The sequence below is a fragment of the Trachypithecus francoisi genome, unplaced genomic scaffold (genome assembly GCF_009764315.1).
Source record: "Trachypithecus francoisi isolate TF-2019V2 unplaced genomic scaffold, Tfra_2.0 Lachesis_group6, whole genome shotgun sequence".
Taxonomy (NCBI): Eukaryota; Metazoa; Chordata; class Mammalia; order Primates; family Cercopithecidae; genus Trachypithecus; species Trachypithecus francoisi.
Genome location: NW_022681471.1, coordinates 119,962,205 through 119,989,309, shown reverse-complemented (window position 1 = coordinate 119,989,309; position 27,105 = coordinate 119,962,205). Strand labels below are relative to the sequence as shown.

Sequence of the window (27,105 nt, the reverse complement as noted above, 5' to 3'; positions counted from 1 at the left end):
AGAGGTCCCAAGCTTCTGGGATTTGCTCAGTCTCCCTTCTTTCCTTCAGAATAATTCCTTTGAGTTATAAGATACATTGTATTGTTCAATTTTTTAACTCTAATGAAATTATCAATTGTGAGATTTAGGGAAATAAGATTATCATTTACATTTGACAGATGAGAAAACTGAGGCTTGATGACATTGTTCAGGCTTACAATGTGTTTAGGTGGCAGAGTCTGTCCTTAAATTCATGTCTTTTCTCCTCAGTGATTCATCCCCTCTTTTTGCCAGTCGAGGATAAGCAAAGTAACTCCTCTAATTGTGTGGTATCGTTGAATTGTCTTCTGCACCGAATCTCAAAGAAATTTAACCAAATATCCTGGAGAAGTGGGGAGTGGTAGAGACTGAATGAAAAGGCAAAGCAAAGAGTCGAATGCTGAGTATGTTTCCGAAAACTAAGTTATGTGCAAGCATTTGCAGAAGCCTGATTAAAAATACAGTAAAATGAGAAGGAAGAAGCCTGTTGACATCAAGGTCATAAAGTGAGGGCAAGAAGAACAGTGGCAGAAGAGGAGTGACTGGGTTGGCACCAGTAAATGACAAGAGCAATGACAATGGCAGCACAGTGAGGACTGGTTCCAAGGCCAGGTGAAGGTTAGCTCGTGTCCCCAGCGCAGGGACTGAGAGTTAAAGCCAGGGAAGCATCAAAGGACCTGGAGCCCCAGGCTTCGGAGAATTTCAGTGAATGAAGGGAGAATTCAGGAACTGCTTAGGAACCCTGGCAGAGGAAGGGTAGGGATTTAGGCCAGGATCAAACAATGCCACTACCATGGGGCTACATTTGTTTACTATTCCTTTGTTTATCATTGTCTTTCTCCTTTTGATTGTACTGTTCCCGGGTGTTCTGGCCTGAGAAACCTGGGTTACACAAATTTGATCAGGACACAGTTTCCGGTCATAATGAGGTTACAGTATGTTGGGGAGATAAACAGAAACACAACTATTTACACAAATGTGTTGTAAGTACCATAACGGGTTGTGTGTGTCTATATACATATCTATCTATGCAAGATACTATGCAGGGATTAATTTTAAGTTATTTAATACATAACTTAACTCTGCTAATGCTGCTAAATTCCCTCTGTTATGGCAAAATTTCAATGAAGTCTATGTCACCAACAAATTAGATGTAGGGGTACTTTGAGGAAAAAGGCTTTATGTGGCCGGGTGCGCTGGTTCATGCCTGTAATCCTAGCACTCTGGGAGGCTGAGGAGGGTGGATCACAAGGTCAAGAGTTCGAGACCATCCTGGCCAACATGGTGAAACCCCGTCTCTACTAAAAATACAAAAATTAGCTGGGCGTGGTGGCGTGCATCTGTAGACCCAGCTACTCGGGAGGCTGAGGCAGGAGAATCACTTGAACCCGGGAGGCAGAGGTTGGAGTGAGCCGAGATCACACCACTGCACTCCAGCCTGGCGACAGAGTGAGACTCCGTTTAAAAAAACAAACAAACAAACAAAAACAAAAACAAAACGCGATAGCTGTAGAACAGAGAGAAGAACTGTGTTGCCATGAGAGTTGGGATGTCCATGACACTGAGATTTGAGTAAGTGCAGAAACTTGGAGCCAGAGGTGGCCAGAAGAAATGCAAACTCTCAAAGAGGTCAAGGACATGGGATGGGGATCAGGTCAAGTTCCATTTAATATCAAAGCACAGAGTGACTCGCAGTGGATTCTTGGGCCGCATTTGCTTAGCCTCATTTAGAATCTTAACCTTTCTGAGAGCTATTCCCTTGGTTTCCCAAAACTGAGGTTCAGTGTTTGTGTCTCTCCCTGCACCTTCCACTTTGGAATTCCTTTCTTTCTTTAAAACAGTTTTTCTTTAGCATAAATATAGAGTGGAAACATATTAAATAACATAAAATTCTATGGCTTGAATAATGGTGTTTATTTTCTTTAAATACACTTAAATATGAAACATCAGATGGTAGTTCATTAAACTGGAATACTATAAGCTGGACAGTAATCAGAAAGTCAGTACTGATCATACGAATCAAATTCTGCATAAGAAAGAATCAGAATAATCCACAAGAGTTGCGATTAGCAAAGGACTCAGAGACTACAGTTTTCCTCATCTGCTCTGAGTAATCAATCATATGGCACCTGCCATTCCATGACCAGCACATCTTTCTCATTCACCAAAAATCAAAAACAAAAACAAGACTAAACAAAAGGATTACATGGGTCTCCTCTTCTCCACTCCTTGGTGTGCATAGGAGGCATCTGCAGCTAGAAGACATCCACGAACCAGAGGCTCCTTAGCTGTGAATGGAAGGTTGGTCTGGCTTCACTGTGGTGCTGTGTAAAAAGAATTTTTTTTTAACACCTGGGAAAAAAACAGTGACAGCAACTTGGCAAAGCAGCATGCTGTTAAAAATGACAGGGATAGGGAACTTGGAACACTGAATCAAGGATTCTCTCGGCTGTGGGGCCCTTGGGCAGCCCTTTTCTCCTTTGGAAAGCGGCAATGCTTTGCACACGCTGTTTTGCCATTTGCACATGGTCTGGTATGAAAGGGGCATCTGTCCTCACAGCTGTTGCAAAAGAAAATAAAGATGAGAATTCAGAATCAATGACTGGATTCAAGAGAATAACTCTGTTCTGATTTGATTAAGTTTTCAGAGGCAGTTTTTCAGACATATATTTAAAGTGTCAGTATAAAATCCTGCATGGTTATCTCACATGGATTCAAAATCTATTAAAGTGAATCAGTAACCTCCAAGTGTTCTATTCATGAATAAATTCCTTGCTATATAAATCCGATGATATTCCCTCCATTAAGAAAAAAAAACAAATAAACATATATTGACATACACAATGAGAGACCGAACTAAAGAGGTTGATGATCTGAAACCTCCCCTTCCTAAAATATTATTATTAAGCAATATCCTAATAATTGCTTAAATTTTACCCATTTCATTGTTGTTTAAGAGTTCTAAACCCAGGCCAGGCGCAGTGGCTCACGCCTATAATCCCAGCACTTTGGGAGGCCGAGGCAGGTGGATCATGAGGTCAGGAGATCGAGACCATCCTGGCCAACATGGTGAAACCCCGTCTCTACTGAAATACAAAAATTAGCAGGGCGTGGTGGCATGTGCCTGTAATCCCAGCTACTCAGGAGGCTGAGGCAGGAGAATCCCTTGAACCAGAGAGTCAGAGGTTGCCGTGAGCCCAGATCGTGCCACTGCACTCCAGCCTGGAGACAGAGCAAGACTCTGTAAAAAAAAAAAAAAAAAAAAAAAAAGGTCTAAACCCATAATAACAGGCAAGATTTTCTTAATTTCACGATTAATCATCACTCTGTATACTCTTGCTTATTCCTTAGCTGCCAAACTTCTGTTCTATTATCCAAAAGGGACTCAGGCACTAAAGGGAAAAATTAGCTTACTAAAGAATCCCACCAATTAAAATGGCATTTACATTAAATGTCATGAGTAAAGCAAGACAACTCAAGGCATTTACCTGCAGGTGTCTGGGTGAAACAGCTTGTGCTTCTGGCAGCAGGTCTCCAGACTTTCTTTGCACTCAAAGCAACTGCAGTTTTTGGGGTGCTGGATTAGATCTTTGGGACACGGTGTTTTACAGACACACTCGCAACGATCTTCATCAAACGTCATGTGTGGTCCACAGAGAGCTGGTTCCTGGAGATGAGAGTGGTCTAAAGAGGAACAGAAACGTGTTGGTCAGATAGTTGTAGCGTGGATAATTGGATCACCAAAGTTGATTGTATATTTTACATCATCCGTGAGTAACTTGGATTCACCCAATCTCCTTCCTATAGATTTATGTCCCTCTTTTTTTTACAAGGTGAGGAAGATTAGCCTCTGATTTCACAATACAAACACAGGTTTGTGTGTTTTCTTAGGTTTGTGATTTTTAAAATATCATAAGCTGAATATTTTTGATAAAATATTTTTAGAGATTTCTATGTTGATGACTTGTTTAAAATGCAAACTTCCACAACCAAGTATTAGTAATAAAATATAGGATGTCCAAGGGGTTATGAGTCTAGCTGTCTCCATTTTTTGGTAGAGATTAAAAGGAGAGACATACAAAATAATTGGTGTTGTAGAAATACACCTCAGACATTCCAGACCAGGGGTAGCAATAGTAATGCATGTTCTCACTGCAGATCATAACACTAGTATAAAAGATATAACAGCAACAATCAACTTTGATTCCACCAACATCTGCTGGAAGATACATTCAGGTAAAGGGGAGGGTCTGAGAAGTTTTTGACATACTCAGCTGACAGATATTTCTTCTAGAAGGTGTATAAAACAATTGAATAGCTACTACTTCAAATCCATTTCTGATTCCAAGTTGAAATTCATTGCAAAATAAATGGAAGAGACAGAAACTTTGGAAGTACTTGACTCTGTCCCTTTAGCATTCTTGAAGGTTTTCGAGGGACGTACATGTTTAGTAGTTTTCTCCCCAAACCTGCTTCTCTCTCAGTTTGCCTCATTTAGGGAATGGTGACATTATTCTTGACTCACCTGCTCTGGTAAGTCTGAGCATCATGTCCACTCAGTTCTGCCTCTCTAAATTTGTTCTTTTTTTTCCATCCCCACTGCCACTGCCACAATTCAGTCTGGACCTTGTGTTTCTGTGTAGATGGCTGTCGCTCTGTCGCTCATCTTACCACCACAAGCTTTATCCCTCCAACCTATTCTTCACACGATTAACAAATGCAAACCAAATCACTTCATTCCACTGCTTTGAATGCATTAAAAGTTTCCCTTCCCACAATAAAAACCAGTTTTCCACCAGGACATACAAGGCCCTCCATGAACTGGACCATAATAACCTCACAGACTCATCTTGTTTCTCGCTCTCATATATCCTGTGTGTTCCATTTACACCAAATGACAGCACTTTCTGTTGCCCTGATATTCCAGTGCCTCCCAGTCCCATGCCTTTGGCCTTGTCTTTCTTTCTGCCATCCATTTTCCCTGACATCTTTCCCAATGTCTGCAGGTTTAGCTAAGTGTCCTTATCCTGTGCATATTTCCGTCCGATTCTTTCTTGCACTGATTACATTTGTCTGTTTACTTGTACGTTTCCCCCATTAAGTAAAATGTCCTGAAGGGGAAGGAGCAGGTCTCATTGTTTTGGTATAAAATAGGCACTCGATGGATGTTTGTTGGGTTTATTTGGTATAATAAAAGGGTCTTGAAGCAGGCTGATGTATGGAGGTTCTGAGAATCTCCTCCAGCATTCCAAGACATTGGGTTAAACCATATGTTCTTGCCAATATCTGACTTTAATGACATATCAAAATGACAATCTCGTGTGGTTCAACTTTATAGTTTAAACTGTTCTCTAATGGATGACGTTTGAGAATGGGTGCTGGAAGGCTAAATCTGAGAAGTCCCCGGTTTGAAGTTTGTGAAGAGGAAAAATGTGACCTTTGTAAGTCATATGCCAGTGAGGCAGATGTCGCTTTGGGGCAAAACAAGAATAACTTGTTAAAGGACAAAGAGGCTCTTTAAAAATTCTCAATGATCACTAGGTGGCAGCAGAAGTTCACTAAGAATACTTCAGACAGGCCCAAGGCCACTGTTGGACAGGATGGTTTAGGGAAACACAATCCTCAAGGTGTTTGCAGAACTTCAGCAGGCTGTTTGGCAGACGCTGTGTTCATGTCCTTATAGCCAAGTTAAAAGGAACAAAAACTGGATGCAAGAGAAGTGATGGTGGAACAAGTAGCTGAGGGTGATATCTGAAGTATTATGTATTGATTTCCATCCCTAGGGAGTTTGACCATATGTTCTGTTCTCAGCTTTGTTCCTTTTACTATTTTTATCAATAAACTGATAGAATTTTTCAAAATAAATTCCTGAAATTGTGGCTCTCAAGAAGGAAGGGATATATTAAGTATTTTAAAATACAGAATTGGGACCGCCTCGATTTATTTATTTATTTATTTATTTATTTATTTATTTATTTTGTATTGTTTATTTTAACAATTTAGAGCAATGACCTGAATCTAACAAGATGCAATTAAATTAGACTTGGATTCACTAACCTAAATGTGCTCATCTGGGCAAGAGAAGTCATTGTAGAAAAGGCAGTTGGCTTAACAGTCACATGTGTGGAAAAAAAAGTATAGTAGTGAACAGTAAGCTCAGTAAATGCCATCAATCTGATGGGGCCACTGGAGAAAAGAATGTGAACTTCGTCCACATTGGGGACTTATGGGAGATGAGAATGAGAAACAATTGTGATCCACTCCACCCTGCACCTCTCGCTTACATCATTGCTACAACTTCCCAAAAGCTTTCCTGCCTCTTTCCCTGCCCCGAGTCAACGCATCCTCTTCTACACTGTTGCTGGTATGATTTTGTTAAAATTCTAATGGGTACTGTCACTCTCCTGCTTGAGCCAGTTGGTGGTTTCCCTTTGTCCTTAGTATCACATCCAAGCTCCCACGCAAGAATTACAAGGTCCTTCTGCTTTGTCCCTGTGAGCCTGTCCAGCTTCTTCTCTCACATCTAACCAACCCCTTCCCCATTATGTCCCCACCCGTTAATCCCCACCATGCTGAACTTTTTCCAGTATGTTCTTTCACCTCCAGTCTTGAGTGCTCAGATCCCCCCTGCTTAGAGTAGCACTTCTCTTCTTCCCTATTCCTCTTTCCAACCTCTATACACGTGTACTGGCTGAGTGCCTTCCCAAGAATTATCTCCAGCAGAAATCAGCTGCCTCACCTAAGGCTACATCCCCTCTCAAGGCAGTCAATGAACGGTCTACAGGGTTCAGCCTCTTCACCTAGATTGAGACTTACCTCCACAGGGGTTCCCAGCTTCAACTTCCCGTTGGCTTAGGCTGATGCCTCTTAGCAACAGCACTGTGGTCAGCTGCCTCTCTCTTTACCCTTAATGCCTTGTGCCTGCCTACAAACCTCCTCCATATAAAACTGTCTCAGAGGCTTTGTGCCAGGAAATCCTCAGCTAGAGCCTTTAAGCTCTAAATATATTGCCCTTCCCACAGTAACTTACTTTCTTTCTCTCTCTCTCTTTTTTCTTTCGTTCTTTCTTTTTCTTTCTTTCTTTCTCTTCTTTTTTCTTTCTTTCTTTTTCTTTCTTTCTTTCTCTTCTTTCTTCTTTCTTTCTTTTTCTTTCTTTCTTTCTTTCTCTCTCTCTCTCTCTCTCTCTCTTTCTTTTTTTTTGGAGGCACAGTCTCACTCTGTCACCCAGGCCCGAGTGCGGTGGCATGATCTCGGCTCACTGCAACCTCTGCTCCCAGGTTCAAGAGATTCTCATGCCTCAGCCTCTAAGTAGCTGGGACACATCACCAAATCACCACGCCCAGCTATTTTTTTTTTTTTTTTTTTTTTTAGTAGTAGAGATGAGATTTTGCCATGTTGGCAGGCTAGTTTTCAAACTCCCAACCTCAAGTGATCCTCCCGTCTCGGACTCCCAAAGTGCTAGGATAAACAGGCATGAGCCACCATTCCCGGCCAACCCCACAATAATTTTCTAACACTATTAAAACATGAGTCACATGGAGAAAGAATTAGATTTGTTTTACATGGCTCTATAGGGCAAAACCTGAACTAATGAGTTGATGCTCTTGAGCTGGGCTGTCCAACAAGGTAGCTATGGGCCATATGTGACTATTGGGCATGAAATAGAGAGTCTAAATTAAGATGTGCTGTAAGTGTACAAACACACTGGATTTCAAAGACTTAGCACAAAGAATATAGGCTAGTGCATACATTTTTGTACATTGATTGCATGTTGAAATGATAGGATATTGGATAGATTGGATTAAATAAAATATATTAAGATAAATTTCACCTGTTTCTTTTTGCCTTTTTAATATGAGTAATGTAAAATGTAAGTTACATATATGACTCTTATTGTATTCCATTGGGCAGTCTGGTCTGTTCTAGAGAAAGATTTCAGTTCAGTATAACAACAGGAGTGTGTCCACCCTTGGTGCTGCCTCACTGGATGGCGAGTCTCCAAATAACTGATGTATGTTCTGGTAGAGGATGGCTGAACACTTGGTGGGAAGGGTGTAAAGAACATTCAAGATCAGCATGGGCATTTAAACGACATAAATATTAAATTTCCCCACATGCTCTGGGTCGAGCTTTCGTGAAAACATTTAGAAGGAAGCTGAGAGGCAGAAGAATGGAGAGTAGATTGCTATTTACAGTTTTTAGGACAGATTTCTTAGAGTTTAGCCCTTACTGTTCTTGCTTGTAGATTATAGTTTAAAACAAGCAAGGGTAAAACTGCATGACTACTTGTGACTTTTTTTTTTTTTTTTTTTGGTGGAACCATGTAAAGCTCTTCGGAAAATAAATTAAAATGCATCATTTTCAAGCAAATGTTCATCACCCAAAGTCACAGAATACGGATTACGAGCTATGACAATTCACTATATCTCATTTTGCTCCCAGCTCCCCTTAGACCAATAGCCATATTTTGCTTTTGCTTTGCCTTAATTCCAGAAAATGTTTTCTCTTATTCCCCATTTATTTTTTCAAATTACTGGCATGTTTTCATATGATGCAGTTGATAGAAACCAAGTCCAAAATTACTTTATGTTCCTGTGAGACGTTCATACAAATAAATTAGTAAACTGCAGTTGACTAGTATTTAGTTCTGAAGCAGCTTTCATTCAAGTTTAACATCCCCTTTCAATTTCAATGCTTCAGGATGCTCCAGTAACTCTGGGCTTTTCTTTGAGATTAGAAAGCAGAGTGATGCATCAATGGACTTACTATATGATTATGGTACAGAGGGTTCTGGAATCTGACCACTTCTATCACTCTCAGCTGTGTGACCTTGAGGAAATTACTTGATATCTTGGTGTGTCCATTTTGTAGTTGTAAAAAAGAAATAACAATAGTATATTATAGGGTTGTTGTGAGAATTAAATGAGCTAAAACATATAAAAGATTTACAACATTGCCTGGTCATACTAAGTACTCAATAATGTTCACTGCTATTGTTGCTACTTTTATTATTACTGTTATTATTTTACTACGACTATCATTACCTTCTGTTCCAGCAAGTGGATTCTCCTCCTGTAAAACACATTTACATTTGTTGCTATCCCATAGCATGTCAATGGGACAGAGTTTCTTGGAATGGGAACAGCTAGGAAAAGAAAACAATGAACCAGATTTAAAAGCTTCAAGGATAATCAAAACTTTGGAACATTAAATCAATTCCTGAGCAGAGAATAGTTAAGATTTTTAAAATTTATTTTTTGCTTTTTATTCTCAGTTTAGAGAAATAAGGCTTTGAGATCTATTGCACAGTATGGTAACTACAGTCAATAATAATAATGTATTGTATATTTCAAAATTGCTAAGAGAGTAAATTTCAAATGTTCTCACCACAAACTGATAAGGATGTGAGAAGAGTTAAGATTTTAAAGGAACGGGCCGGGCACAGTGGCTCACGCCTGTAATCCCAGCAATTTGGGAGGCCGAGGCGGGCAGATCACCTGAGGTCGGGAGTTTGAGACCAGCCTGACCAATATGGAAAAACTCCATCTCTACGATACAAAATTAGCCGGGCGTGGCGGCGCATGCCTGAAATCCCAGCTACTTGGAAGGCTGAGGCAGGAGAATCGCTTGAACCCGGGAGGCGGAGGTTGGAATGAGCCGAGACTGCGCCATTGCGCTCCAGCCTGGGCAACAAGAGTGAAACTCCATCTCAAAAAAAAAAAAAAAAAGATTTTAAAGGAGCTTAATTTGTATTTATGAACTGCATCTTACTAGATAGTGATTCTGTAATTATAAATATTCTATGTGGAAATGTTTAGAAACTAAACTGTAATTTTGGAAATTGTAATCTTCTTAAGAAGATATACGTTAAAACTATGCAAATTATAGCTGTCAACAGTTTATTTACCAAAATTATATATGTTCTAACATACCTCCTAAGAATACTTCCTGAGATTATTTTCTTTTTTTTTTTTTTAGACGGAGTCTCACTCTGTCACCCAGGCTGGAGTGCTGTGGCCGGATCTCGGCTCACTGCAAGCTCCGCCTCCCGGGTTCACACCATTCTCCTGCCTCAGCCTCCTGGGTAGCTGGGACTACAGGCGCCCACCACCACGCCAGGCTAATTTTTTGTGTGTTTTTAGTAGAGACGGGGTTTCACGGTGTTAGCCAGGATGGTCTCAATCTCCTGACCTCGTGATCCACCCACCTCAGCCTCCCAAAGTGCTGGGATTACAGGCGTGAGCCACCGCGCCCGGCCCCTAAGATTCTTTTCTTTAAAATAAAGATAAAAGCATTGGCCAGGACAACAGGAACATCTTGAGAATAAATGTTGCTTTTCTACAAGTTTTCTTTTCTGCTGGAGGGAGGCGGAGGTGTCTTCTTGGCTCAGTGTTAACTAATCACCAGCTTACTCTTTTACTTGCCACTCACGCAATATATTTATTGCTTTACTTTTGCAAAATCTAAGTATCTAACTAATGATCTTTTCATTCAGTTACCCTTTACTTGTTTCTTTATATTAAATCTTTTTTTTTCTTCAAATAAGTGATCCTTACCTTTGGTTTTGTCGTTTGTCTTATAAACAATTACAAAATTAATCTCAAGAGAATTTCAAAGGCAAATTAATTTTAAGTCATTTTAATTTAAAACAAGGGTTTTTCATTTGGTAATCTTAAGGGGGAAAGATTAGAAAGCTGCAAAACTCACGTGCTGCTAGTTTTGTCACTTCCCAATGACCCCAGGAATCTTCTTTGTTTTCTCTCATTTCAGGATGTAAATATACAAACAGCCTGAAATAAGTTTTATTTAATGCTTGTTCTGGAACAAGGGTACATGTGCTAAATTTGAGGTTAACGTGGTTTTACACCTGCATTAGACTATGCATATTAAGAACAAATGTGTCTGCGAGTAGACATGATGAGCTCATACCACTGAGCGTTTTGGTCCTACCACAAAATATATCTAACATCTAATAAAAATATGTATTTGCCAGGTATTACCAGTAGATTCAGGTTAGAAGCTAAAATATGAATAATTTGAAGATAAATTGGTAACTCTATATTAATGAAATATCCTCTACACACAGTTTTGGCAAGGCAAAACAAGCATAATCCAGTACAAAAAAAAAAAGTGCTTACCGATCTTCTTCAGGGATCTGGATGGATCTTCTGATAATTGAGTATGGATGGCGCGGGGCTGTTGGCAAGCACTTACAACCTGTATGATTGGCAACTTTAACAGGCACTAATTCAGGTACTGATGTCAAAGGCACTGATATCTCAAGAGCTACAGCAGAGAAAGATAACCACAAGATTTTTTTTTATTTTATATATTATTTTTAAAATTGTTCTAGTGTGAATTTTTGCCTTTGTCATTTATGGCAATGACTTTAGCCGAGTTGTCCATTAAGAATGGAACTAAACAGGCTCATCTAACTTTATGAAGTGTTTAAGTTTGGTCAAATCTCTTAACTTTTTGATCATTGATACCCTTGTAAAATGGTACTGTTAATCCCTACTCCTGCTTTACATTTGAGTGTAAATCATAAGGATTAAATGAGATTAAAGCTATGCAGTTTCTTTAGGATTTTATTAGAATAGGTTATTATTCAAACTATTTACTTATCCCTTCTCATACCATTTCTATTGAAGAAATATAGTTTCCTATCTCTTGACTTTGTATTTGGCCACGTCACTTTCTTTGGCTAGTGAGATGTTAGCAGACATGACAGAAGTACAAATTTGAACTGTGCATGTTTTATGGGGCTTGTTTTTTCAAACTTATGCTGTAGCCACGAAAAGAACGTAATCTGGCAGGCTCGCTGGTCCAAGCGATGGGAAATGTAGAAGTTGACTTGGACTCACACTGCAGCTTAGAGTCAAGCCCCGCTGAATCCACCCTAAACTAACTGAACCTCAGATACATAAGTGAGAATAAATCATTGTTGTTTGGAACCACTGAGTTTTAGTGTGTTTGTTATGTAGCATTGTGTATTAATAGCTGATACAAGATCATCGTGCCCAAACAAATAATTATAGCTAACATGTATATCATTCTTTCTACGCTTTCTGTAGGCCACACCCTGTTGTAAGTGCTTTCATGTTACCTCATTTACCCCTTATAACAGCATTATGGGGTGGGTTTTTATTATCCCCATCTTATAGGTGAAGAAACAGACGTACAGAGAGATGATACAACTTTCTTGAGTGGTTCTATGATGTGTGGATGAGTTTGAAGTTGATTTTAATGTATTGTCCATTCAATCACCATTCCATGTAGTCCCTACTACATAGAGTATTCATTTGTTCACTTTGTTTCTAAGAGGTAGTTTGCCAAATAGTCCATAACTTTGGGGCAAGAGATAGTTTTTGTTTTGTTTCGTTTTGTTTTGTTTTGAGAAGGAGTCTCGCTCTGTTGCCCAGGCTGGAGTGCAATGGCATGATCTCAGCTCACTGCAAGCTCCGCCTGCTGGGTTCATGCCATTCTCCTGCCTCAGCCTCCCGAGTAGCTGGGACTACAGGCGCCCGCCACCACGCCTGGCTAATTTTTTTTTTTTTTTTTTTTTTGAGTAGAGACGGGGTTTCACCGTGTTAGCCAGGTTGGTCTCGATCTCCTGACCTCGTGATCCACCCGTCTCGGCCTCCCAAAGTGCTGGGATTACAGGCGTGAGCCACCACGCCCAGCCAAGAGATAGTTTTTTAAAAACTACTATTAAAATGTTCAAAAATTCATATTTGGAAGAAAAGCTGCTGTACACTTACACTTAAGTACATTCTATGAAATTAATCATTTGTTGAGTACAGCAGTCAAAATGAAGTACTCAACTATCTATTAAGTGGAAGCAATCCATTAAGGTTGTGTTTATTCTGACTTCTCAATATGTAATGGAACTTCCATGAGTCTAAGTGAGAGTGTTTTTGTAGTGTTTACTTTGCATAAACTTCATCTTCTTGCACAATTTTTTGGCTGTGCTCTAGGGAATCACATGATCATGAACTAAACCCTCTTACGTTATGCAAGCTTTGTTTCTACTAAGAATTGATGCTTAGCCCTACTTGGGTCATTTTTTTTTTCTAATTGTCAAATAGTAGAGGTTAAAATTTGCACAAGCTCCAAGATTCTCTAAAAGAATTTAGAAAAAGAAACTCTCCAGTTTAAAGGATATTTTAGAGGGTGGAGGAACAAAATTAAGGATAAGTAAATCTATTAACAAAACAAATCAGCATTAAGAAAATTACTTAACATGGATATGTTCAGTACATGTAATTTTCTTGTACTACCTCTTTTTGCAATTAAAAGGAGAATAAATCATATAGGCAAACTGACAATTAAATAAGTGTATCAACATTCAAGGAATTTGCAACAGATACCAAAAAGAATGTAGTTTGATGCACAGTTTTTGTTTGTTTGTTTGTTTGTTTTTTCTTTTATTTATTTTTTATTATACTTTAAGTTCTAGGGTACATGTGCATAACGTGCAGGTTTGTTACATATGTATACTTGTGTCCTGTTGGTGTGCTGCACCCATCAACTCGTCAGCACCCATCAATTCGCCATTTATATCAGGTATAACTCCCAATGCAATCCCTCTCCCCTCCCCCCTCCGCATGATAGGCCCCGGTGTGTGATGTTCCCCTTCCCGAGTCCAAGTGATCTCATTGTTCAGTTCCCACCTATGCGTGAGAACATGCGGTGTTTGGTTTTCTGTTCTTGTGATAGTTTGCTAAAAATGATGGTTTCCAGCTGCATCCATGTCCCTACAAGGGATGCAAACTCATCCTTTTTTATGCCTGCATAATATTCCATGGTGTATATGTGCCACATTTTCTTAATCCAGTCTGTCACAGATGGACATTTGGGTTGATTCCAAGTCTTTGCTATTGTGAATAGTGATGCACAGTTTTTAAATGTTGCTTTCCCAAGTTTGTTACTACTACTCTCATATGCGACAGTTATTAAAAACATGGTAACCAGAGAAAGGAAAACTTACCTAAGCAAAGGGAGTTTTACAAGATGAAGAGGGGCTGAATTATTTCTTTCATGGGGACTGCAGAATTATTTCCAAATGTCTTTTGTGCTAGGTATTCTCTCTTTGCCCCTCCAGAGACACCATCCTCTCTCCTTCCTTCCCCATCAGGCTCTGTGCCCCAGGCTGCTGCCCTCCATGGGCTACATCTATAAACCCTCTTGCCTCTCCCAGCCCCTGCCCCAACTCCCTGCCAGGCCAAGAGTTGACAGTGGCCAGTCCAGCAACCCTCTTCTCCGCTTTCTTTCTGGGTTCCCGTAACTGCTCCCTCCCCTTGTCTCCTCAGTCTAAGGGTGGGGAAGTCTCCCCCTTTTTGCTAGCTTCAGGTGCTTCACTGTCCCATCCCTCTTTCCCCAATTCTGCCCATAACCTTCATTAAACTTTTTTTTGAGCAACACAGAACCTGATGGATACACAAGACAGCACAGCTATCTTCATTCCTTTTAACATCCTATCCTAGTAACTTCCATATGGTTTTCTGAGTCTTGACATTATAGCATCAGAGAGACAATAACTGATAATAGTTCAGGCTCTGGCCTCCCACAGACCTGGGTTTGAATCCCAGCTCCGCTATTTATCAGCCATGTAACCTTAGATAAGTAAGTTACCTCTCTGAGCCTCAGTTTCCTCATCTATAAAGGAGGATAAAATACCCTCTTGGCTCGTTTCAAAGATTAAATGTGATTATGCACACAGAGCATTTAGTACAGTGTTTGGCAACAAGGTTGTTGTAGCGATCGACGCTGTTATAATCAGGGCTTTAGAGACAGCAGGCTTGCCGATGTCCTCATACCTGTTTGGAAATGTACGAGGTGCTGGTGTTCATACAGATGAGGCTCTCTTCATTGCAACAGCCACCACATCGGAACACGTTCACACAAGGGGGCTTGAAGAATGTGTTGGTACTCTTCCCCAGCTCACTGGCCACCTCCACGCATGTTTCTCTAGGGCTGCACTGAGTTCTTTGCCATTCTTCGTCTATAACTGCAGAGAGAAAGCTCACTAGCAGATGGAATGGCCCTGATGTGCCAACATGTGCCAGGGTTATGCTGAGCACAGTCATTCTCACATTTCTACTGCTTGTTTCTTTTACTAGATGGATATTTTTTGCCAGTCCTTTAACCAAAGATTGTTTGCAAAGAAGTTACAACAATCTCTGTGCTCATAAACAATCTCTGTGCTCAAAGGTGTGGTATAAATTCCCATTTATACCACACCTTTGTAGAATATAAGTATTTTATTTCCCTTTGAGGTAGAACACCATGTCCTGTACATAATTACATTGGATACATCTGGAGAAGCTGGCTAATAGGGAAGTAAATAGAAGCATGTAAAGAAATAACATGTAAATATTATTTATCAAGCAATTTACTAGATACAGCTGGATAGCATTTCTTCTGCTTAAAGCCAGGTGTAGGTAGGTTTTAGCATCATCAAGAAATATGTTTCTGTTGGTTGCTTAAGTAACTACAGTACGATTTAAACTTGGCAAATGCATAAATGGAAATTGAAGTGAAACTAATCCTTCCTCAAATCAGAGTTTTCTCATTTGCAAGTGCCTGATACTGATATTTATATAAATGATGAAATAAGCCTGTTCGTATTAATGGAATGAGCAATCCTTTGGCCATAGTTAATTTGAAGGTAACAAGAAAAAAGAAACAAGCCTATGGGAATAAAAAAAATTATATACTTTCTTATAAAACAGTACTTGCTTTTCTCTCATATTTTATTTTTTAAATTCGATTTTGACCGTTTGGTACTTAATGCTGCATAGCCTTTCTACAGGTGTTTTGGGGGAAAGATTCAATTTTATGATAAAGACAACACAAAGACTTCCTTGTAGCTTGCCATGGAACTGTAGAGTTTATTTATTATATGTGGGGGTGTGGTGCTGGTGAAAATCTCTTGTGGTAGGCAGCTTTGAAACTAACCCCCAGTGGTCCCCACCTCCTGATAGTCATGCCCTTGTGTAATCTCTTCTCCTTGTGTGTGAGCTGGACCTAGTAACTTGCTTCTTATGAAGAGAATACAGCAAAAGTGATGGGATACCACTTCCATGATGAAGTTAAAAAAAGATTGCAGTCTTGTTTCTACTTATTGCAAGTTCTCTTCTTTCTTACTCTGTCTCACTTTCTCACACACACACTCTTTCTCTCCTACACTTGCAGGCTTTTTTTTTTTTTTTTTAACTTATTTTACTTTAAGTTCTGGGATACATGTGCAGAACGTGCAGGTTTGTTACATAGGTGTACGTGTGCCATGGTGGTTTGCTGCACCTATCAACCTGTCGTCTAGGTTTTAAGCCCCACATGCATTAGGTATTTGTCCTAATGTTCTCCTTCCCTTTGTCCGCCACCTCCCAACAAGCCCTGGTTTGTGATGTTCCCCTCCTTGTGTACATCTGTTCTCATTGTTCAACTCCCACTTATGAGTGAGAACATGTGGTGTTTGGTTTTCTGTTCTTGTGTTAATTTGCCGCCATGTTAGAAAGGTCCACATGACAAGGAACTTGGGGCAGCCTCTGGCCAATAGCCAGCGAGGAATGAAGACCCTCAGTCCAACAGCCTGTGAGGAATTGAGTCCTGCAAACAACATCTGACTGAACTTGAAAGCAGTGCCCTAAGATGCCTGCAGCCCAGGCCGATATCTTGACTGCAGCCTCCGGAGACATCTGAAGCAGAGAAACTGATCTAGGCCATGTCAGCATTTCTGGCCCACAGAAACTGAGATAAATATTGTTTTAAGTAGCTAAGTTTTGTGGTAATGTGTTATGCAACAATAGACAAACTGTCCTTTATTTTTACTGCATTTTCAAGAGCTCTCCTGAGATTATTCTGAGTTCCCACATATGGGAATAGAAGGGATAGAGAAAACCTCTGCTTGAAGTATACCGATACAATATTACCATTTGAGATGTGACCCTAGTCCCTAAATTATTCCCTTATAACATCTTCTCCACATCCTTTCTCCTTTTTCATCCCTTAATACCAATTTTTTTCATATGTTGCTTCACCGAAAACATAATATGGGTTGTCTGGATCACTGCATTATACTACTACACAGTTTACCTAAACTTTGGGGTTTTTTTCCTCATAATAAAACATTCTATCCCAAGAAACCTTTTTTTTTTTGAGACAGAGTCTCACTCTGTCGCCAGACTGGAGTGCAGTGGTGTGATCTCGGCTTACTGCAACCTCCACCTCCTGGGTTCAAGCGATTCTCCTGCCTCAGCCTCCCAAGTAGCTGGGATTAGAGGCGTGCACCACCATGCCCAGCTAATTTTTGTATTTTCAGTAGAGACGGGGTTTCACCATGTTGGCCGGGCTGGTCTTGATCGCTTCACCTTGTGATCCGCTCACCTTGGCCTCCCAAAGTGCTGGGATTATAGGTGTGAACCACTGTGCCCAGCCCCAAGAAACCTTTTTAAAAATTTCTGATTATTAATATTTATATAAAAAGCCTGAAGGCTGCACATGAGGGATAAATTACTCAATGAAGTATTATTATGGTTATTATTTAATTCACTGCAATTAACCATGAATCTTTGAAAAAACAAGAAACCAACCTATGAACATATTCCCAATTTAAAATTCTACTTAAATGTTTCTTTCCATTTGCTTTTTCTCTTTTTATAAAACTACGTTTTGAAATTGGAGTGGTAAGCTTTTAATCAAAATCATATGCAATTATGACCAACATCACTGATTAAAGGCTTCATCACTCTACTATTCTTTACTACTTCCCAGCAGGACTGCTCTGCCTCAGGAAATTACCTTGAAATCCACAAGGAAGACTTGATAACAAATTCTAATTGGTGTGACATGCCGATTTCATTATGCACTGCTTCTAACTTAGTAAATAACTTTAGATGATCCCCTATGAAATTAGGAGATAAATTCATAGGGTTTGCAAATTCTGTGATATTTTAATGGCTTTCTCCTTAGAAAATGTCAATGTTATGACTTTTTTTAGATCACCTAGTCTTGGTTTTATGGTAACATTCATCTTCATGAAATAGCTCCAGGCTCACCTCAGGCCTTTAGTCAGGTAATCTGGTTAAGGCCTTTGACCTCTAGATGAGGTGCCAACCCTTTGTTCTCATGAAGGCTATATTAATTCACCACACAGAAACATCTAGAGCTTCAAACTCCTGTCTGAAGTGAGCTCAAGGCTATGGTTCCCACCATGTCAACTCACTTAGACACACAGTCATACACATGAACACAAAGAATCCTTTTCACACTCATGCCCAAGGTGCTACCAAAGAATATTTCCCCATCTATGCACAGCTTTCCCCACCGCCAACAACAGAGGTCTATGCAACCCCAACATCTTTTTACAAATGGGAAAAAACAAATACAGTTTTAGGTAGAAAGAAAAAAATAGTTTTGGCCTAGTGGTTAATTTGAATTATGCTATATATATAATCAGTTACCAGGTAATCATGTTAATCAAATCTAGAATGCTAGATCAGCAATGCTGTAGCAGCTTCTTGTGTTGTTTTGACATGTCATCAAAAAATTAAATGCCTAATCAGAAACCACAGAACTTACTTGACAAGCATTTTTTATTCATTTTCGCACAGTACCTACACACACTGCTTTCCTTCCTTCCTTCCTTCCTTCCTTCCTTCCTTCCTTCCTTCCTTTTTTTTGAGATAGAGTTTCACTCTTGTTGCTCAGGCTGGAGTGCAATGGCGCGATCTCAGCTCACTGCAACCTCTGCCTCCTGGGTTCAAGTGATTCCCCTGCCTCAGCCTCCCAAGTAGTTGGGATTACAGGCATGCACCGCCATGCCCGGCTAATTTTGTATTTTTAGTAGAGACAGGTTTTCACCATGTTGGTCAGGCTGGTCTCAAACTCCTGACTTCAGGTGATCCACCCACCTCGACCTCCCAAAGTGCTGGGATTACAGGTGTCATCCACCACGCCCGGCCTGATTTTCTTTTAAAGAATCTTCATACCTTACTAGGGAACAATCATTACCCTTATTTCAAATTATGTTATTTTCTAGTCTGGAGTTTTGATCATTTTGTCTTGAGAATTTTCTCCCTTCGTTATTCTCCTAGCAATACCAGTACCCAATATTACAACTCAGTGTCCAACTTTTAATTTTCACTTTATTAAAAATCACACAACTTTGCAGAAATTAAAAAAAAAGCTATATCTAACCTATTGGTTCGGGGGGGGGGGGTGGTTTTCTTGAGACAGGATCTTGCCCTGTTGTCCAGGCTGGAGTGTAGTAGCATGATCATGGCTCACTGTATCCTCGACCTCCTGGGCTCAGCCAATCTTCCCACCTCAGCCTCCCAAGTAGCTGGGAATATAGGCACGTACCACAATGCTCAGCTATTTTTTTCTGGTTTTTTTTTTTTTTTTTTTTTTTTTTGTAAGATGGGGTCTCGTTATGTTGCCCAGGCTGGTCTCAAACTCCTGGGCTCAAGCAATCTGCCTTCCTTGGCCTCCCAAAGTGCTGGGATTGCTGGCATGAGCCACCATGCCTGGCCATTTTTGCTTTTTATCTATGTATGTATGGCAGTAGAATATTCCTTGTGGATGAATCCCCAGGTTTTATTTTCTAAGTAAACCTTATGATTTTTTTTTCTATTGAGAACAATAGTCTTCCTGGGTTTTCTTTGCCCCCACATCCTTGAGTTAAATTTATTTTTATATTTTGAAATGTTCTTTTGTGTTTTTTATCTCAAAATCATATTGAATATATTTCTCTGTGAAGTAAATATTAAAAAATCAAGATTCTGCACTAATACTGAAGTTATGAAATCAAAGACTGACTTTCATTCTCCCTCTGACACGTGTCTGCCCTACGCAGAGTTTTGGAGAAAGTAAGTGTATTTGTCACCATCTGATAACGAGAAAGAATTTGTCTCCACATCCACACACTTACCTTTTAGTGTTTCAATGTCATAGAAAGTTGCCGCAAACCTAGTGGACCGATGGGATGCTGAGCGAGAGTCCATACTGGTAAAACTTTTGAGCCTCAGCCTGCATCTCCACAGCTTCCAGTCCTCAGAGTGAGTAATTCGAAGTAGTTCTTCCAAACTAGAAGCAGCCCTGATCTGCTGTTCAGATCGTTCTAATGTGGACTGAGATGACCGCTTAAAAAAACAAAAATACCAGTTTAAAAACGAATTACTAAATTTTAAATTTGTCATAATAATCTTCATTGCTGACACTTAGAAGCGTAAATACATCTGTAAAGTAATTAGAGAACTATTGAAATGTATGTCAGTGCCTAGGAAAAAGGATATCTTCTAGTATTGTTGATTCACATTCTGCTCATTTTTGATTGAACCAAAGGATTTACTTATTTCTCCTGGGTTCTCAGAACACTTACAAAGAAAACTGTAGTGTATCGAATGGTGGGCCTCAAATTGATATGTCCACATCCTAACCCACAGAACCTGTGAACATTACCTTAATTTGGAAAATGGATCTGTATAGATGTAATGAAGTTAAGGATCTTAAAATGAGATCCTCCTGGATCATCTATGTGGACCCTAAATACTGTACAATGACAAGTGTCTTTATAAGAGACAGAAGAGAAGACAGGGACACAGAGGAAGGCCAATTGAAGACGGAGGCAGAGACTGGAGTGATGCAGTCACAAGTGGGGGATTGCCTAGAGCCATCAGAAGCTGGATGAAGCAAGAAAAGATTCGAGAGAATCCAAGAGTGTTTGGAGGGCGTGCAGCCTTGCTGACCCTTCCATTTTGGAATTCTAGACTCCGGAGCTGTGAGAAAATAAATTTCTGTTATTTTAAGCCACCAAGTTCGTGATAATTATTTACGGCAGCCATAGGAAATGAATAGATGTTTATCATATTTTTTTTGTGACAGTAGCTAATGACAGTTGATTTCATCTCTGTTATTTGTTTGAGAAATTGATCCACAAAGTCCTGGGTAACCTGCCTACAGTCACAAAATAAAGATATCAAGCCACTGATAACCTGAATTTTCTTACTTCTAACCCTGTTTCTTTATTTTCTTTTAAAACCTACTATTTCAAAAACACAATCTTTTTCTGACAAAATACTTTTCTGGGGTTTTACACTCTAGAAGTATAAGAGTTTAATACTCTTATAGAACTATAAAATACTCTTCTAGAGTTTGATTTCCATACAGTTGCATGAACTATATTGGCGGATACAGTGCAACTGTATTGAATGGGTTTGTAAGAAAAAAAAGACTGGTAGATAAAAAATTTTCAGTATGTAGCCTCTTGTTCAAAATTGGGGGTTAGTTATATAAATAATGATATATGCATACAACAAATTCTATGTGATCATTAAAACAAAGGATGTAGAGGTATATTGGGACCGAACGAACTGAGATCCTTCCTGGAATGTGCTGGAGAAATGATAAGGTGATCTGTCTATGGCTAGGGCCTCAGATTCTCTCTTGCTGACCCTGTAGTTACTAGATGTTTGTTTTGCTGGGTGGTTGGAATATGCAGGTTGAGGCCATTTGTAGAGCTGGGATGAGGGAGGAGGCAAAGGACCAGTGCTGAGAGAGGAGGGTGGAAGGGAGAGGTGAATGTTAGCTGCCTGCTGCAGGGCGAGGAACAGTAGGGGAAAACAAAGATGAGCAAAAGGGGCTGTTAAAAAGCTTTGCATTGAGTCGTGTGATGTACACCCTCCTCCACTGAGCCTCAAAAGCTGTAGTTAAAATCTACATCATGCATTAGCATTTTAGGAGTAGACATTTTTTTTAGACATGCTAGTGGACACTGAGAGTTGTCCAAAAGTAGGTACTCAGAAGAGCAAGTGTGGTCCAAGTCACGTGTGATTCAGCTATGATATAACCTCTTTTAAAATTACTTATGTATTTTCATTTAGGTACTTATGTACATCATATATACATACTTATATGGATATATGAAGAACATCTGGTGACATATACATGAAAACGTAAACAATGGTTATTCTTTTTTTTTTTTTGAGACGGAGTCTCTCTCTGTTGCCCAGGCTGGAGTGCAGTGGCCGGATCTCGGCTCACTGCAAGCTCTGCCTCCCGGGTTTACGCCATTCTCCTGCCTCAGCCTCCCGAGTAACTGGGATTACAGGCGCCCGCCACCTCGCCTGGCTAGTTTTTTGTATTTTTTAGTAGAGACGGGGTTTCACTGTGTTAGCCAGGATGGTCTCGATCTCCTGACCTCGTGATCCGCCCGTCTCGGCCTCCCAAAGTGCTGGGATTACAGGCTTGAGCCACCGTGCCCGGCCAACAATGGTTATTCTTTATTTATTTTCGAGACCGAGTCTGGCCCTGTCATCCAGGCTGGAGTGCAGTGGCACCATCTCTGCTCACTGCAACCTCAGCCTCCCAGGTTCAAGCGATTCTCCTGCCTCAGCCTCCTGAGTAGCTGGGACTACAGGAGCGTGCCACCATGCCCGGCTAATGTTTGTACGTTTAGTAGAGATGGGGTTTCGCTATGTTGCCCAGGCTGGTTTTGAACTCCTGGGCTCAAGTGATCTGCCCGCTTTGGCCGCCCAAAGTGTTGTGATTACAGACATGAGCCACTGCACCTGGCCAACAATGGTTATTCTTTCGATCAAGAGCTGTCAAACTATGGTCTCCCAGCCTAATTTAGCCTGCTGCCTGCCTGTTTTTGTAAATCAAGTTGTATTGACACACAGCCATGTGCATTCATTTACTTATTGTCTATGGCTGCTTTCATACTACAAAAGCAGAGTTGAGAATTTGAGACAGAGACCTTCATGGCAGTTTCAATCTGAGGCCACTTGTCTGTTTTTTCTCAAGGCTTTAATATTCTCAGCCATTATCATTTTCATTATTCCACCTATAATATTGTCTCTACTCTCTTTTTTGAAAAATATTGGAGGCTTTTAATCATCTTACATGTCTCTTAAATGTGCTTCTATATTTAGCTATTTTTTCCCCTTCACCTCTCTCTAATGTGTTTTGGGTAAATTAATTGGTTCATCTTTCCAATCACCAACTCTCCAATTGTTGTGAGTCTAGAGTTTACTTTGTTACAGTTTTAATTTCAATCACCATATTTCTAATTTCAAGTATTTCTACTTCATTCTTCTTCCTATCTACTTCTGTTACATTTCTGTATATTCTTCCTAGTTTGTCTCTTTTTTTTTTTTTTTTTTTTTTTTTTGAGATGGAGTCTAGTTTTGTCTCCCAGGCTGGAGTGCAGTGGTGCAATCTTGGCTCACTGCAAGCTCCACCTCCTGGGTTCGCGCCATTCTCCCAACTCAGCCTCCCGAATAGCTGGGACTACAGGCACCCACCACCACGCCTGGCTAATTTTGTTTTTGTATTTTTAGTAGAGACGGGGTTTCACCATGTTAGCCAGGATGGTCTCGATCTCCTGACCTTGCGATCCACCCGCCTCAGCCTCCCACAGTGCTGGGATTACAGGCTTGAGCCACCACGCCCTGCCCCTAGTTTGTCATTTTAATTTTATGAATATTATTTCTTTCTTTATCTCTTTGAGGGTTCTAAATGTATTTAAGTATTTCTTCAAATTATTTTAGATTTTTAACTTTGTAGGTATGACATATCCTGATTATTCATTTTGTTGCTGCCATTCTTAGTAACAATTATATCAACGTGATTTGGAATTTTGTTTAGTAGTTCCATTTTCTTTCAGAGATTCATTTTTCTTTCTCATTATTCTTTCCCCAACATTTAGAAGTTTTGTAGTTGTACCCTGTGATTCCCTGGGTCCTGAATCTGAATCTTTTTGAGTATTTATGATTCAGGGATCATCTCAGCTCAAGTCCTAGTTGCAAGGAAGTATCTGCTTCCTCCTTTGCCCCTAGTTAAGTAATTTCATAGAAGTCACAGCTCCAGGCAGCAATGAGCAGTAACTCTTCCTTCCTCTTTCATGGATCTGATGAAGTGCACTCAAAGAGCCCATTTCCAGCTGAAGCTGAATTTTTGATGGCCCCTGTCTTCCAGCTCAGATCCATAAGTCCTGCAGCTTCAGCTACATGGCTTAGTGCCATTTCTGTAAATGATTGTCATCTGCAAATGTTTGCCATCATTCCATCAATTTTATATTCTATGGACTAAGAACGATCTGAAAACATGAATCTACAAGGTTATCATACCTGGGAATCCAGATGTGAGTGTGTGTCTGTGGGTGCATGTTTTTAATAAAGGCGGAAGAATTATAAGCTGGGGGAAAGAGACAACAGACAGGGAGAAAGAGAAAGCATATGCAGGAGAGCTAAGGCAGGACGTAGAGGGGTTGTTTTGACATAAGTGCCAGAGATAAGTGGACATAGTGTGACTAGATGAGAGGATCACCCTCAGAAACAAGAGGAAAATACAGAATGGCATGGGTTTGTAGATGGCAGGACTGCCTGGGAAGCTCAGTGAACTCATACCTGTGGGTTTGCACTTTTCTGTAAAGTTTGGATCAAGGCAAAATTCTGGGAGTGAGAGGAGTGGGGAGCATGAGGATCATAGATCAGGTTTGTGAAATTGGCTTGCCACAGCTTCTTCATCTAAGAAATCTGGAGATGAAACTGAACAATTGCTAATGTCTCTGGCAGCTTTGAAATTCAATACTTCTCCATTAAGTCTCATTTTTCAATAGTCTCTCTTTTCCTGATTATTCATTCTCTTCTAGTTGGACAGTACTCCGTATACAATTCAGTCTTCAAAATAAAACTTTGTGACAATGCTGCTTCCACACGAAAATAATGAAACTAAGCAGCTTTTTGAAGATTTTAAAGTTGAAGCATATTGAAAGGATTTTTATTTATTGAGGCAAATTTCGCTCAATACTATCCAAAAATACAAGGCCAGGCATGGTGGCTTACACTGGTTATCCCAGCACTTTGGGAAGCCGAGGCAGGAGGATTACTTGAGCGCAAGAGTTCAAGACCAGACTGGAAACATGGTGAGACCCTGTCTCTACCAAAAATACAAAAATTAGCCAGACATGCTGGTGCATGCCTGTACTCCCAGCTACTCAGGAGACTGAGGTGGAAGGATCACCTGAGCCTGGGGAGGTCAAACTTGCAGTGAGCCATGATCTCGCCACTTGCACTCCAGCCTGGGCGATGGAGCGAGATCTTGGAAAAAAAAGAAAGAGAAAGAAAGAAAGAAAAGAAAGAGAAGAAAGGAAAGAAGAAAGGAAGGAAGGAGGGAAGGAAGGAAGGAAGGAAAGAAGAAAGGAAGGAAGAAAGGAAGGAAGGAAGGAGAAGGAAAGGAAGGAAGGAAAAAGAAAGAAAGAAAAAGAAGAAAGAAGAAAGGAAAAGAAAGAAAGAGAGAGAGAGAAAGAAAGAAAGAAAGAAAGAAAGAAAGAGAAAGAAAGAAAGAAAACAGTTTTATTATAGTTCTCACAGTTTTCAATTCAATCTTAGAAATTTTTTAAACTATCCAACTGTGAGAACTCAGGAGAAAATATCAAATCTCTGGATTGAATTAAAGTAATTAAATGGTTCATGCAACTTGCCTCATCATAAAAAATGCGGTGTTTACTCAAGTACTCAGAGTTATTTAAGCTTACTTTCAACCCCAGAATTTAAAACCTAGTTTGAAATAACAGAAATGGCAGACAGTCATTTTGCTATTTTAAGTGGAAATACTAACAATTAAACATAAGTAGAAACCTGGCAACTAATTCATCAAAGGCATACATTTTCAAAGGGTTCAAGAATGGTTGTTCCAATCGGCTTTCTGCACTGGTTGGTTTTTGTATAATGAACTTTATGTTATCCACTTGAGTACGACAAAAATAAAAATTAAAAAGTGTGATTATCCCAAATACATACTTAAACCATTGATTTCAGTGGTTTTAATTACTAAACCTTTGCCAATTGCTCCTAATTTCTTCCTATTTTCTGATGGAAGTGCTAATCAAAATTAAAATAATTAAAAGGCTTTCATCAAGAGAAAGGAAGTGAAGCAGGGTTACCAGATCTCTGCTTTTTATTACAGCGGCAGCTTTTTTATGGTAATTAATCCAAGACTACTAGCAATTTCACTCTTAAATAACAAATCATTCTCTAATTTCTTGGCTACCACAAGCCAGCTTCTAAATGGGAGGCTTAAAGTCTTTTTAATAAGACTTCACCATCATTTGAATGTATGCTCCTTTCTGTGGTACAATTTCAAGGGTAGTCATTTCTCCTTTTGTTAATTTCTAAGTTCACACAGCATTCTCCCCTGAGGAAGCATGAGCATCTCCATAGCTTCTTAAGTATTAATTTAGGTCATGTGTGACCAAGATGGCAGGCAAGATATTTGGAAAAGTATGGTGGTGGGGTTTGTAGGAGAAACTTAGAAGTGTCCCAGGTTGTGAGGAAGTCAAAGACCTTCTGTACTCCTACCAATTTGAGCTCTCAATTTCCAGCCCAGCCCCTCTCCTTCACCAAAAATACATATCCAGTCAAGTAACACATTCCAAGAGTGAAGAAAGGCATAATTTGGGGATATCAACGAGCCTCAGTGAAAAAACAAAACAAAACAAAACAAAACAAAACAGCAAGGGATTCACTTTGGTTGGGCATAGAGCAGGTTTAGGAGTGGGGAATCTGGCAAAGAAGTTAGGAAGAGGGGCTGGTGAAATGAGATACCACTTCACACCCAGTAGAATGGCTGTAAACAAAAAGACTGACAATACCAAGTGTTGTAAGGGATATGGAGCAACGGGAACCCTCATACATGGCTGATGAAACTGTAAAATTGTCTTGTTGCTTTGGAAAAGAGCTCAGCAGTTCTCTAATAAGCTAAATTTATTATACACCAACTAATTCCACTCTTAAGTTTCTAGCCCCTAGAGACAGAAAATAGATTATTGGCTGCCTGAGGCTGGGAGTGAGAATGGAGGTTTCATTGTAAAGGGGCATAATGGACCCTATGTGGATGATAGCTATACAACTCAGTAAATTTCCTAATGTTCTTGAATGAAAACAAGCGAAAGGTAAATTTTATAGTGTGTAAATTCTATATCAATATAGTTGTATAAAATTTTTAAAAAGAGGAAGGACTGGAGGCGTGAAGACCAGGCTACTTTGACCCAGTTTGGGAGGCAAGGAAAAATGTTGCATAGTT

At 39.9% G+C, this 27,105-nt stretch overlaps 1 protein-coding gene across 1 annotated transcript in view; it reads right to left on the bottom strand.

Annotated features, from left to right (window-relative positions):
- Positions 1-1,911: 1,911 nt before the first annotated feature.
- VEGFD (vascular endothelial growth factor D) overlaps positions 1,912-27,105 on the bottom strand; it is a 40,390-nt gene continuing 15,196 nt past the window's right edge. Inside the window, exons 2-7 of the mRNA XM_033201265.1 lie at positions 19,952-20,162; positions 14,834-15,028; positions 11,157-11,301; positions 9,063-9,163; positions 3,507-3,702; positions 1,912-2,578 (exon numbers count right to left, since the gene is read on the bottom strand). Of these exons, the coding sequence (XP_033057156.1) occupies positions 2,452-2,578; positions 3,507-3,702; positions 9,063-9,163; positions 11,157-11,301; positions 14,834-15,028; positions 19,952-20,162 (975 nt within the window). The 3' untranslated portion in view covers positions 1,912-2,451. The remainder of the gene's footprint in view (positions 2,579-3,506; positions 3,703-9,062; positions 9,164-11,156; positions 11,302-14,833; positions 15,029-19,951; positions 20,163-27,105) is intronic.